General features: G+C 26.3%; 1 protein-coding gene across 5 annotated transcripts in view; it reads left to right on the forward strand.

The window, feature by feature from the left end:
- LOC145831288 (terminal uridylyltransferase 4-like) overlaps window positions 1–12881 on the forward strand; it is a 29505-nt gene extending 16624 nt beyond the window's left edge. For 3 of the 5 annotated variants that reach the window (XM_082938479.1, XM_082938480.1, XM_082938483.1), the window contains 14 exons: window positions 575–783; window positions 996–1210; window positions 1369–1521; window positions 1879–2082; window positions 2991–3086; window positions 5656–5802; window positions 6149–6319; window positions 6952–7066; window positions 9667–9747; window positions 10077–10146; window positions 10944–10989; window positions 11073–11110; window positions 11505–11656; window positions 12103–12881. In XM_082938479.1, the coding sequence (XP_082794605.1) occupies window positions 575–783; window positions 996–1210; window positions 1369–1521; window positions 1879–2082; window positions 2991–3086; window positions 5656–5802; window positions 6149–6319; window positions 6952–7066; window positions 9667–9747; window positions 10077–10146; window positions 10944–10989; window positions 11073–11110; window positions 11505–11656; window positions 12103–12323 (1918 nt within the window). In that variant the 3' untranslated portion in view covers window positions 12324–12881. The remainder of the gene's footprint in view (window positions 1–574; window positions 784–995; window positions 1211–1368; window positions 1522–1878; window positions 2083–2990; window positions 3087–5655; window positions 5803–6148; window positions 6320–6951; window positions 7067–9666; window positions 9748–10076; window positions 10147–10943; window positions 10990–11072; window positions 11111–11504; window positions 11657–12102) is intronic. The other 2 variants (XM_082938481.1, XM_082938482.1) reach the window with 2 other exon arrangements.
- Window positions 12882–14772: the final 1891 nt, after the last annotated feature.

The raw sequence follows: 14772 nt of genomic DNA on the forward strand, positions 1-14772 counted from the left end.
TCAATTGTTAAGTTTTCAATTAAATTAGTTTGTTTTCTCGATGCTTTGTTTATTTGTTTTTGCACAAAAAGTCTTGAGTCACAATGATTCAAAATAAGTATTTGTTTTTCAACAGTTTATTGTTGCGACCTAATGCAAATTACATTCAATTTTTTTACTAATTAAATTACATAAGGTGTTACCTAAGTTAAAAAGGAACTTTATTATTTATAGTTCAAGTGCTATGATTGAGTTAAACAAATAAAATATATTATATGACTGTTTTAGTTTGCATAAAAATTTAAATGCAATGTGTTACTATTTTCCAAACTAATTAGTAATTATTTTAACTTTAGAATTCAAATATGTTTGCTCATAGCTAAAAATGCTGTTTTTTTATTTAGTGACTTCACAAAAAACGAATAGTTTTATTATACATCTTTTCATTTTTCACCCTTTATAAAGCTGTTTAAAGTTTAAAGTAAAGTTTATAAAGTTATAAAGTTTTACTTAAAGTATTTTTTATTTACATGTTACTTTAGTTTATAACCTACTGTTTTTTAAAATGTCAATAAAAGTTTGTCTTCGGTCGCAGCAACACGGAAAAACGAGGTTTGAGTTTCAAACTGGCGAACTTCGGCGGAAGCTCGAAAATACTCAAGCTTTGTTTCAAGTGCAACGAGCCTGAGTGCGGAGACCCGAAGAACTGCAAGTCGAGCGTCGGCTTGATTCCAGCGGACACCATCCCGCAGCTTAATGATAAAATGACTGATTTGTTGGACACGTTGTGTAAATTTAATCTAGGTTAGTTGCCCGTTTTAAGCTTGTTTTTTTAATGTTATTTGTAAGTTTCTGTTTTGTGTCTTTTTAATGGAGTATAAAAATAAACAGAGGTTGGAGTTAACAGTCAAGAAAATTTTAATCATATTTGTTTTTTCTTAATACTTTTTAGCTTATTTAATTTAAATTCGACTTGTGTAAAAAAATATTCGGTAATTTTTTCAATATTTTCAAAGAACTGTCTGCTCCCAGTGCATTTGAAGAAAATGAAAGAGATCAAGTAGTAGATTACATAGAACTTTGTATAATAAAGTTGGGAAATATTGATGGTATACCTTTTAATCAAGCTAAGTTGTCGCTATTTGGAAGTTCGAAAAATGGCTTTGGTCTTAAAAGCTCGGATCTCGACATTTGTATGGTCTTAGATGATGACATGTCTCAGCCAGAAAAAGTTTTAAATATTTTTTGTTGTACTTGATACAGACGATTTTTTGGTCTATTGTATGTTTTTTGGTTTTTAACAATAAAATATTAACTAACTTTAAAAATCTTTTACTTGTTGTGATTTATTTTAAAACTTTTTCTTTTTCAAATTGCCAGTTTTTTCAGGACCAAACAGTCGAAGTCATCAAATGTCTGGGTGCTCAATTGAGAAATTTTAATGGTTTCACCAACGTCATGTGGATACCAAACGCCAGGATTCCAATTGTAAAGTTGAATTTCCGAGGATACGATGCCGATATAAGCTTGTACAATCTGCTTGTAAGTTGATGTTGCCAATAAATTCAAAAATTTAAGTATTTAGTTGATATATTTTTTGCTTAATATGAAAAAAACTTAAATTTTTTGATTTTTTAAACAGTTCATTACTTAATATCTTAATAAAAGTAAAAATGACTTTTAACCAGAAAAAAAATCCTTTGTTTTATTTATAATTTAATATAACTGTTTGTATTGACTATAAAGTATTGCTCAAATTACTGAGTAAAGATCTTATTTGAACTTTAATAAAGAATTAGTTAAGTAATAATAAATTAATTTGATAAATAATTTGTAGCGCGTTTATTTTTTTTTTTTTGTAGAAAATATACATGCAAAACAGTCTAACTTGTTTTACAGGCAACGCACAACACCAACCTGCTGCGAGCATACTCGAAGATCGACGACAGATGCCGAATGCTGGGGTATGCCGTGAAGAAGATCGCCAAGACGCTGCACATCAACGACGCCTCCCAGCAGACCCTCTCCTCGTACGCCTACATCCTCTTGGTCATCTTCTTCTTGCAGAAGCGCGAACCCGCCGTCCTCCCGTGCTTGCAGGAAGTTTGTTGCTTGTTTGAATTTAGTTGTGTGAGCTTGGTTAGTTAAAGTTTAGTTGTGGTAAAAAAGTATTTTAATTACGTGAGTGAAAATATTTTGAGTTTTTTTAAGGATAATTGTAAAAATAAGAAATAAGTCTGTATATAAAAAAAAAGCTGATAGTTTTTGTTTTTTTACAAAACAGACGTTAATTTTTTGAAAGTTCGCAAATATAAAAACGCTCAGTTGTAACCGAGCCAATTTTTTAAACTCTCCATTTGAGTTCAGTTTTACTTTCGAAGTTTTGATATTAGTAGTTTGTTTGAAACAAACATACTGTTAGTTACTTTTCTACTCAATACGTGTTTTTTTACCGTATATAGATTCTCTTAGCTTTATTCATTGTGTGGTGTTCATCATTTTCATTTTATCTGCACTTGTTTTAGTTCGTGTTAATAAAACAGTATGTCTAAAAAAACAGAAATTTATTAAGTGCTTACTTCACAAGCAAGCGCGCGAAAAATCATCTCAGGCAGCAAATCATTTTTTAACCTCTTAAGCTCAATCTCTGCCATTATCTACTTAAAAAATAATGTACTTTTTGTCTTATTTTAATGTTTTATTTAATGGTTAATCATCGATGAATTTTTATTTCTTTTGTAAAGTTAAACTAAGAAGTATTTTAAGTTCAGATCAAAGATTGTTAAAGTTATAAAATATCACTTGAATAGCAACAAGAGCTATTTTTATACATATTTGTAATTTACTAAAAACTATTTCAGTAATTAAAAACTTTTTAACTAAATAAAGTATATATATTAACAAAATGTCGATCGGTGGTAATTTAAACTAATAATTTAGGCATATAAGTAGTAGTGGTTCAGTTAACTAAACATACGTATCCGCTAGAGAAGTTTCATATTTTCTAACAGATTTACAAAAAAGGGGATGAGTACAAAGAAGTTCTTGTTGAAGACCATGAAAAAAGAAGTCACAATGCCTACTTCTTTAATGATATCAAAAACTTGGTTAGTTTATGCTTTAAAACTAAGCATAAAAATATATCTTTTTAAATGATTAAATTATCCTTTAGAATAATTGTTATAATTAATTTTGTAACAATTCTTGTAAGTTTAAAACTTTATTTTTTAAAATATTAAAAGAGTTTATAAAAAGTTCTTGTCGATAGTGCTCTATAAATTGAATTGGAGCTAAATCAGCTGAAAACACTGCTAAATATTTAATTAAATTATTAAAATAAAACGGCTTTAAAATAACAATAGAATCCGGTTTATTCGATATTAAACTCAAATTACCAACCCTAAAACAAACCAAACTCACCAATTTAAACGTAAAGAACAACTCCAATCACCCCCGACAAATACTAAAACAACTACCCGAAACAACAAACAGAAGACTAATAAAACTATCTAACAATGAAAAAAAATTTGATTTTGTAAAAAGTGAATATCTAAAAGCATTAATTTCAGCCAATTACAAAGATACCTTAAAATACGCTAAAACCACTTTATCATAAAGAAATAAAGACAAAAAAAAAAGAGATATAATATTTTTCAACTCACCGTTTAGTCTAAATGTAAGTTCTAAAACAGGCAAACAATTTTTAAATCTGATTACCACATCCTTTGATGAAAACCATCCATATAATAAAATATTCAACCGCAGCACAATTAAAAAATCATACAGTAGTACAAGTAGTTTTAGAAGCAAAATGATAGCACATAACAATAAAATATCAAATAAAAACAATATAAACGATAAAAGCACTACAAAAGATAAACTTTGCAATTACCGCAAAAAACCATGCTCTTTAAAAAATCAATGATTAGTCTCAAACATAATATATAAAGCAACAATAAATCAAATAAAACAACCAAACAATACTTAGGATCTACAGGAAATACTTTCAAACAAAGATATAGAAACCACAAATTATTATTCAACAATAATAACAAAAGATATACAACAGAACTGGCAAACTACATTTGGAATTTAAAGATAACAATACAGGTTACAAAATTAAATGGGAAATATTAAACAGGACAAAATCAAAATTCAATACTAAATTCGGCTGCAAACTTTGCAACTTAGAAGAAATAGAAATTTATAAATCAGATAAAAACATAAAACTAAACAAGAAAAGCGAATGACAAAATATATGCACCCATTACCAAAATACTTTTTTAGCAAAATTAAAGCCAACTAAAAATCAAATCAAAGTAAAATTAATCCGCGAACACGATTAGTTTAAATCTTTTTTCTTATATATCTCAAAACATTTTTCTAATGCAGTTTTAAACGTTTGTTTAATACAACCTTTCCAAACTTTTCAAAATGCATAATTATCTAAACTAACAAAATCAGCGTATATTTTTAAACTTAAGTTACTGTACAATAAAACCTTCATTAACACTACATCATAATAATTATAATATTTTCAAATTCTAAATTTCTGTTTAACATTGTAAATAAACTTATGCTTACTGATTATTATATGTGGTTATACATCTCATATACGAAACGGTCGTATAAACCTATTGATTTTAATATAATCATATATATATATATATATATACTTCATTATACTTCAAATTTTTTTTTATATTATAAATATACTTCATTTTATATATACTTAATTTCGATTAAAATTTTTTTTATTGTTTTCATGAAATATATGTTCTGAAATTTTTAAACTCGAGTTTTTTCAATAAATAATTTAAAAAACTTTAAAGTGGGCTCTGTGGACGGTGATTTAGTTAATATAATCACATTATTTTATACTTTGTTCTATATATATTCTTTACATTTTGATTTATGTTTTAAGATGCTGTTGTAATAAGTTAACTGAAGAGATATTCTGTCTAACAGAACAGTGAAACATTTGTATTAGTAAAATGTAGTCTAGTATTAATATATATATAAATATATACAGGGTTGTCAAAAAACCTGGAATCTTGGAAAAACCTGGAAATCAATAATTTAGGTAAAAAACCTGTAGTTTAGAACAAAAATCACTGAAAAACCTGTTATTTTAAAGTTTTTTTTATTTTTAAATTAATAGAATGTTGGTTAGATACGATAAAATCTTTCATATTAAAATAAAGTTTTATCATTTAAATATTTAAAGTAGCTTTACAGTATCTTTTTATTTTGTTATTCTATTTAACACATGTTTTACCTTAAATTTAATTTTATACTAAAAGTTGACACAAAACTTGATATTAAAATAACCTGGAAGAAATCTCAAAAAATCTTTGGCAACCCTGTAAAAAGAAGCTAAAAAGAATCAGTTTGAGAATCTTGTTAAGTTTTGCTTACATTACTTACCATAAATACATTTCTATGAAGTAAGCTATTGTTTTAAGTTGGAAAAGAAAAATATCTCAAAGTTTTTAAGTTGACTCAACAACATTTATATCGTTATTTTTATCTCTAATTTTAAAAGAAACTTTATTCAAATTATACTGGTTTTCAATTATTTTTGTAACGTAAATCCGTTATCATAGTATTGAAAAGTGTACTTTTTATATGTATATGTAATAATTAAAAGGTACATTGATTTTGAATATGTTATAGGGTAAGTATTGGAAAGGAAGGGGTAAAAATAAAGAAAGCCATGGTGAACTCTTAAGAAACTTCTTTAAGTTCTATTCCTCTGAGTTTGACTTTAAAGAACAAGTAGTATCTATAAGAAAAAGCACTAAACTCACGGTATTTGAAAAGGTTAGTTTTAGTTTACAAGTTTATACAACGCTAAAGCTTTTAAAAACCATGAGCTATTTTGTTCTATAACTGTCTAACTATATTCACACAGTAATCCCGAAAAAGTAGACTATTACTATAGTTATTGTTTTAAAAGTTTTGTATTGGATTCGATAAAAAAAAGTAATTTAAGTTGATAGAACTTATAAAGATTTATTTATTTATTTATTATTAATTTTATTATAAATTATAAATAATAATTAAATTATAATTATTATTAATAATATTATTTATTATTAATTATTTATAATAATTTATTTTTATTTTAGTCATAATCTTCAATCTATACTCTGAGCATTTTTTACAGGAATGGCAGTCGAGTTCTGTATGCATTGAAGACCCTTTCATACTATCACATAATCTCGGTTCCGTTTTGAGAGTTAAAGTGGCAAAATACATTATGCAGCTCTTCCACAACACGGCTATTCGACTCTCACAAGTTCCAAAACAAAAGCTTTCAAATGATCAAGCTTTGCTCGTAAGTTTTTTACTTGATTAAAACTTAACTTCCACAAAAAAAGCTAATAATTAATGGTTTTTGTGTTTAGACAATTTATTTAGTTTAAAAAGTATATTTATAAATATATTCGACTTGGAGCTTAAGTTTTCATTGGTTCTTCTTAATTTATATGTTTTTTAAAACTTAAAATAATTACAAGCTAAACAAATTATTTGTAAGCATTAGAGTATTTATTAATCTATATTTTTAACGGGAACGGGTCAAATATGCACGAAGGGATATTTTTGCACAAAGACACTTTTGCACAGGAGTAAAAAAAATACACAAAGTTATAAAAAAATAAGAGAAAAAATTATAAAGACTTAAAGATAAATTAACTTATAAACATTAAAAAGCCAAAAAAAAGTTACCGATCGAGAGTAAGGGTTAGGGGTAACAGGGATAGTAAAAATAATGTTAATAGAGTATTATAATTAATAAAAAAATTAAAAGTAATAAAATATAAAATTAATTTAAAAACAATTTCAACCCGTGCAAAAGTGTCTTCGTGCAAAAGTGTCCCTTCGTGCATATTTGACACTTACCCATTTTAAACATCACAATTTCGTTCAATCTCTCTAATCATTTTTTATACGCAATTTATTTATAAGGATTATTTCATCGACGAAGACGGAATTAGAGGAAATCTCGAAATTCCTCAATCTACAGTCTGTCACCACTGTCATAAGGTCGGTCATCTTGCAAGAAACTGTGCTGAAAGAAACAGTAAGTTTTTAATATATATTTAGATGTGTGTGAAGTTTAATTATACAGACTTTCAGTACTGTTTGGAAAATTATAAAGTTTAAGTGTATATAAAATCATTAAAAGTTTTTTAAATCATAAATAATATTAGTTGTAAAAATTTTATTCTAATTAGTACTTGTAAATCAGATGAAGTGATATTTTTTTACCTTTTGGTTTAAATTTAAACATCCCAAATATCATAAATTTTAGGATATAGTTACCATTCACAATTAATACTGATTTTTCAGTAATGCAGGGTTGTCAGTAAACCTGGAATCCTGGAAAAACCTGGAATTTGACAATTTAGGCTAAAAAACCTGGAATTTAAGAAAATTGGTAGAAACCTGAAAATTTTTATCAAAAACCACACTAAAAGAAGCTTTAAGATATCTTTTCAATGTTGTTATACTATTTAACACGGTCTTTTACCTTAAACTTAATGTTAAATTAAAAATAGACCCTAAAACCTGTAATTTAAAAAACCTTGAGAAAATTTTCCAAAAACGTTTGGCAACCCTGAGTATGTATTAAGGTAACATTATTTTTGTATGTTACATGAGTTTGATGGTAAGTCTTTTTAAAGTTGAAATAGACACTAACTAAACACATATTAAACTAGATCTTAAAGCTCAATTAATTCTATATTTTATAACTTCATATCGTATAAAAAATGTGGAAAAGTAGATTAAAAAAAGAATTAACTTTATTTTTGTTATCCACGAAATAATTTAAATCATTCATACAATTATAATCTTTAATATTATAATTATTTACGAAAGGTTTTCAGTATTTTTATTTTTAACTTATGATATTCATAGTTGAGTTTAAAAAAGCTGTTTAATATTTAGTCATTGAGCTAAAACTTTTTACAATTATATATTAGCTGGTTTTGTTCAGTTTTATATAACGGAATGTATGTTTTTAAATTTTTTTAATTTTGTACGTAAAACTAGTTGTAAAATACTTAATACTTAATGAATATTTACAAAAATTTTTGCTGTCTTTTAATTAAAGTGACAAATTACAGAAAATGGTTAGCATAATAGTGATAATGTTTCTTTTGATATGTATTTATAATTTTTCTTAGCTGGTTCTGCCCTGTTAAAACTAAGTCGATAAGTAATTGTTTTTAATTATATATTCATTTTGATTTCAAATACAATTTAAAGGTATAACCGTTACTAATACGCTGTGATTAAAATAGTTAATGTTGACTTTTAACTTTTTATATTAAAGATTATTGTAAATGTTTGAAATGTCTAAAAAGTTAAGTTCAAAGCAACAAATTTTGATTCCAAGCATATTGTTTTACTGACGGTAGTTCACTGCCTACAAAGTTTTAATAGCTTTACATAGTCTTAAGAAAATTAATGATAATAATATTGCATTATATATAAACTTGACTTATAAGTTTTTTACTGTGTTCTTTCTTCTTTTGATAACTTATAAGTTATTAAAATAAAAATTACAGTCTAAACTTTCGTGCTTGTTTTTACGACTTAGTTTCAAACAGTTAATAAGACTATAAAGTAAAATAATTAGTTTTATATGACAATATTTCTAAAGTTCACACGAATGATAACTTGCTTAGTACAATCGAAATTAATTCCACAAAGTAAATGTAAATTGTTTTTATGACTTTAAATCTAACGAAAACATGAGTAGCTTATTATTAGTTATCAAAAAATCATTGGTATTGCATTGAATCAAAACCTGCATTTTATAGTTAATCATTAAGTTCAGTATTGCCACACACTTAAGCAATTCGGGATTGATCAGACTATTTTTAAGTTTTTTAAAAAACTTAGGCTCACTCAGATTAGTTAAAAAACCTCAGGCTAATTCAGGATTTATTCAATAAAACTAAAAATAGTCGGAAATTTTATTTAATCTTTAATCTTCAAATCTTTTTTTAGTTAAGGTTTTGTTATGTTCTTTCATTATAGTTTTGGTATTTTTATACATTAAGCTGTAGTAGCTTTTTAGATTTTGGCTTATATTATTAGTGTTTTTTTTAAATTTTTCATAATCTCATGCTGACTCAGGCTAGTTTTTGGTCATGCCGGCCTGATTTTTTGCCTTGAGTAGTGGCAACCATGAGAATTACTTTTTTTTTTAAGTTGAAGTTTCTCAATTTTTAGTAGTTGTAAATCTAACACAATACTTGAATACTAGTATTTGAAACGAATTTTGTGGTATATATATTATGTTATATATAAGTTCTTATATAGATATAGTACTTATAACAGTTTTTTTCAATGTCAAAAGCCAGTGTAACTTATTTGACCTAACATCTGCAGCAGTAAAATAATTTATTTCATTTTATTGACATAAAGTATGATCTTAAAAATGATCAGCTCCTCCTCTGTAATAACTTTCTATGAATTTCTATAAAACCAAGTAAGTAAAATGCCAAGTAAGTTACAAAAACTTCAGCTCAACAGAATTTTTCCTAAAATTTTCCGCCGGATAATTATAAGTGAGTTAAAAGGGAAAAAAGTAAGTGGAAGCATTTTGCATTCAGCCCGAAAAGGTGCATGAGATATGTTAACGACTTACCTTTTAAATCTTCTTTTTAGTTGACGAAAAATGCTTTTACTGCGGGGAGACGGGACATATCAAACGCGATTGCCCTAAGCTACTGGCAAAAAACCTATCAAGTATTTTTAGAATTTATCAGTGTTCTCTATATGCTTTTTATTTAGGTGTTATTACTTGAATCATATAAGTTGTTTTTTGTTAATTTCCTTTATTACCACATTTGGGTGTTTATAAACTTTAAAAGGTAAGGTTTTTTTCTAAACCTTGTTATATGCTGTACTTACTGAGATTTTCGAAAAAAAGGTTAAGTTTTTATTATACTTTGTTTTAATAAGTTTCATTTAACATCTCAAAATATTTAAAAAGATACTAGTATTACTTAATTGCCATAGATTTAATATGAAGGTGAAATTGTTAATTGTTTTTCATTTATTTGTTCTCACTTCAGATTCTCATTATGGTGGTAGACGAAAAATGAAACAAAGATCAAAAGATTATGAGGAAAAGTTTAATGATGGGTTTGTCTGTTCATGTATTTTATTATAACGTAAATATTTTATAAAAGTTTTTATAAAAGTTTTTTTAATCAATTTAAGTTTGTATTAGATTGATAAACGGGGGTTGCCAATTCTGGAAAAACATGGAATTAAACAATCTAAAAAAAAAACTTTGAATTTGAGAAATATTTTAAATAAACCTGAAAAATTTGAATTTAGAACAAAAATCACTTAAAAACCTTGAATTTTAAACTATTTTTGCATACAAAGTAATTAAAATTTGATTTGATGCGAAACATCTATCAAACAGAATAAAATTTTATATTATTAAAAAAAAATCATTAGAAATACATTTAAAGTATCTTTACAGTATCTTTTCAATCTTGTTATACTATTTAAGAATTTTTTTTATTTTAAGTTTAATTTTATACTATAAATGGACCAAATAAGTTGTTTTTTGAAACACCTGAAAAAATTTTCAACAAACCTTTGGCAACCCCTCGATTGAAAAACTTTTTGATGTTTTTTAGAGTCAAATATAGTTATTCATTGTTTTTGATTATATAGTCTAAAAGTTGTTAGAAAAGGTGAATAACTTGATAGCTTTTTTTTGAAAACAAAAATGATAGTTGTATAAAATAAAATATGATTCATAATCTAATAGAAATTAAATTGTTTAAATGATGTAAACAATATTTTTTAGTGTAAAGTTTACGTCATTTAAACATATCAATTTCTCAAAAGTTCGTAATTAGTAAATAAAAAAAAATATATTATCTAAATGTTTATTATATAATCTATATTAATAATTTTAACAGAAGAAGTTACACGAGAAACAGAAAACCTAGCTATAGTCGCGATAAGGTATTTTTAACTATTTAACTAAAACGTAAAGAAAAATATTTTTGAAGTTGTAAATCAGTATGTTCACAAGAATTTTTTTACAGAGATCTCATACCAGCCAACCACTTAACGCTTATGATAAGTGAGTTTAGTTTAATTAAAGCTCTAATTTTTGTTTATAATAAAAATAATAAATTTGATGTAAAATTGTAAAAAGTATAAAGCTATTAAGTAAGTTACTGTATTGCTGTATAAGTTTAAAAGAGTCTTAACAATACTTTTATTGGTATATACAATTTAATAAAAACAATTTCAAATGGTAAACTTTTGGATCTATGTTTTATTGTTACTATATGGGTCTTGGCAACTCCGTATAATTATGTAATCTTTTTTAATACAAAAAATCCTGTGTCAGTTTAAGAAAGAAAAAGTACCGTGAATTTTTTTTTATTTTATATTCCAGCAAACTCGCTAGAATCTGTATTAAAAAATTGTTATTGAAATTTAGAACATATATAATTTAATTGATATTTTAGAGAGTTTTGGACTCAAGGAACTAATCAAAGCTCAAGAAGCAACCGTCAACAATTATTTAACCCGGCACCTTCGGCCATTCGTGGGTTGAATAACATGAGCAGACCGCAAATCAATTCTCAAGTATTAAAGCACAACAACAATCACAACAGAAGTACGTCTTCTACTCATAGAATACGATTTTTTGGTTATTTTTTATTGTAGAAGCTAGTGACTTTTCTACTAAATTAACTAAAAAAAGATAAAAGCTCAAGTATAACTAAGCACCGTATGAAGAGTGTTATTTTTTTCTTGTAGTTTATAATGCAATACTGGGAACAAATTTCTTTTTGTCTTTACTTGTTATGAGATAAAACCAACAATTAACATTTTGGGTTTTTTTAACTAGGAAAAAACACCTGGCTATTTGAAGGGGCATGTAGTGAAAAAGGTTTTTGTACAACCAATTACCTATTTCTTTCAAAAGGCAGTACAAAACAAAACTTTATAATAAGTTTGTTTAAAGTTTCTTTGTAGTTTCTACACACACTACAAAGTACGAAATTATAGTTTTTAACGTGCACTAGTTACCATTACATTGATAGTCTGATTCATTCGCAGAGTTCAATCATATGAATGGAAACTTCCACCACAAACATCAGCAGCTTTACCAGCCGGGCAGCAGACCGCCACACACCATGCCCTCATTTCACCACAGCACAAGCGAAAGAAAGTACTTGAGACCGGAGCACCAAAATACCCTCAAGGACCAGGTAAGGACCCACGCTTACCGCAAAGACGCCCCGAGGACGCCTCGACGAGGCCAAGACGGCTCGCAATGAAACTTTGTGTGCTTTGTTATTTATGTGCCAACACGTCTTGCTTGCTGTTTAATAATTGTTAAATTTAAATGTTTCCGCAGAGCATTTTTTAACACAATTTTTTTCCTAGTTAAACGTTGGTATTGCTAGGTTTTTTACTTGCTGTTAAGATTTGATATATAAGTTTTTGTGATTTTTGACTGTGTAACTATAGTTATAGTAATTTTCAAACTTGTTTAGTCTATGTAGTTTCAATGATTTTATTTATTTTTATTTTCCTGAAAATGGATGAATCTTTTTGAAAGTTTATCAGCTTCGTACACTAAAAAATCAAAAAAATCCTTTTTATATAAATTTTGTAAGCATACTGACTAAACTTTGTATTTAATATTTGAGTTATGTTTTGTCGATCACATGCTAACGTAATGACTTTTTTATATAAAAAATTCCAACTAAAGTAACTGCTTTAATATTTTTTTACGGTAAATTAAAAGTATGTTTGAATCGAATTTTGACACATATCAACTGCTGAGTTCCATTTAGTTGGTTATTTGTTATGTATTAAAGTTTAAAAGATAAATAAACGCAAGAGACTTATTTGATTTTTTATTTTAACTAAGTTGATTAAAATTTTTATTTAGATTTTATAATTTTTCGTCGAAAAATTTCCTTTTTTAAACAAAGTGTGAAATTAAACTAAAAATATTAAACCAGATAATAAGTTTGATCAACAAAAAAAGCAGTTTATTTTTGAATCGTTATATGATATACATAACTTATATTCATATCAATGATTAGAGTTCATAATTTGATATTCAAGTAAACAAATCAGATGATAGGAACTAATGGTCCCAAAACAAAAATTTTAAATAATTTCAGTCCTTAACGTTATATTCTAACAAGTAATACTTGCCTAAATAAGAAAAAATAAAATTTTAAGATGGGCAAATATTTACAGTCCGTCAAAAAGTTTATTTACTTCTGCTCGAATTGGGTTTGAATTGTTGGTCTTTTATACCTTCGGCCTATCTTAAAACATATTTAAGCGGTTAAACTATAAACGAAAAAAAAATTGGGAAGTAAGTTTTAATTTATATTTTGAAATTGCATATCTTTTAATTTTTTTTTAATTTAGGCTAGTTAGTAAATTAAAAAAAAATATTTTGTCTACCTAAATCCAAAGTTTACATTTCGTTTATTCATTATTCTTGAGTTTAATTATCAAAAACCCTATTTAAATCTGTCATTACTGCTAATAAAAACTTTGTATTCAAATTATTATCAGCCTGAACAAACTTAAGCTATATTTTTGCTGGAGATAACTGCAACTTTCAGCAGGTTGCGTGCGCGTCAGGCTAAACCAGTTTTTTTGATAAAAGGTGTCTTTTTTTCCAGTTCAAGTGTTTGAAAAATTCGGAGTTTTTTGAGTAGATTATTAAATTGTGATTTTTTTCTAAACAAGCAGTTGGCTTTTGAAGGTAAAACGTCAGTACAAATTCTTGAACATTTATGAATTTCTAAAAGAAATATGAGAATATTTTTTGTTTTGCAAGTTGATTACTAAAATGTGAGACGAATTCTAAATAAAAATTGTTTTTGTAGCAAAGATGTAGGCATTTTCAATACAAATGCTTAGAATTTTTCGAATTTTTAAAATAATTTTTTATATACTAAACTCTATTAAGATATCAATTTATTGATAAATAAACATTTAGTTGTTAAACTTAGTTAGAGGGAAGTATCATAGACAGAGTGTATCAGTTTTGCTGTTCTTATTTAAAAAAATTAAAGAATGAGTGAGCTAGCTCTTAATATCTAAATTTGTAGCAGTTACACAACAGTTCAAGTTCCGAAAAACATAGTTATTATGGTATATCTAAGGGGCTATATTTTTAGACAGTTTGAAATTAAAAAATAGAAATATTTGCTAGAAAATTCTGTTATTATAAGGCTACGCAACTACAACTTATCTATTAGGTTATGTCGTTTCATCTGGTTATAAGACCAACTAGACGCCGACCAACAAAGTTTAAGGTAAAGTTTCCCGAACACATTTCTTAAACGGACCCCTTAGCAGAACGAAAAAGTCCCTATCATTAGTTAAAAACCAATTTATTTTTTCCGCATGACTAATTAACACTCTTAGATATCCAAAATCGCCTCTAAAGAATAATCTGTTTTGGGAAAGCTTAAGGCTAAATTTAAAAAAAATTGCGCACAAACCCTGTTTCAGGTATCTCCTAAAAAATTAAAAGCTTTTTGAATTATATTTCTAAGACGCCTAAAATCTTCTATAAAAGTTTCTACAAATGTAATAAAAATATAGTAAAATCAATTTTACAACAAAAAAAATATTAAAAACACAGGGATTAGCTGCAAGCATTTTTCTAATTATGCATAAAATTTAAGTTTACAGATATAACTGTTTTGTATAAAAAAAATAAAAACTTTAATTACGAGCACCTTTTAA

This window comes from Thalia democratica, chromosome 3 (assembly GCF_965202585.1).
Source record: "Thalia democratica chromosome 3, ktThaDemo2.hap1.1, whole genome shotgun sequence".
In the NCBI taxonomy this organism is placed as follows: Eukaryota; Metazoa; Chordata; class Thaliacea; order Salpida; family Salpidae; genus Thalia; species Thalia democratica.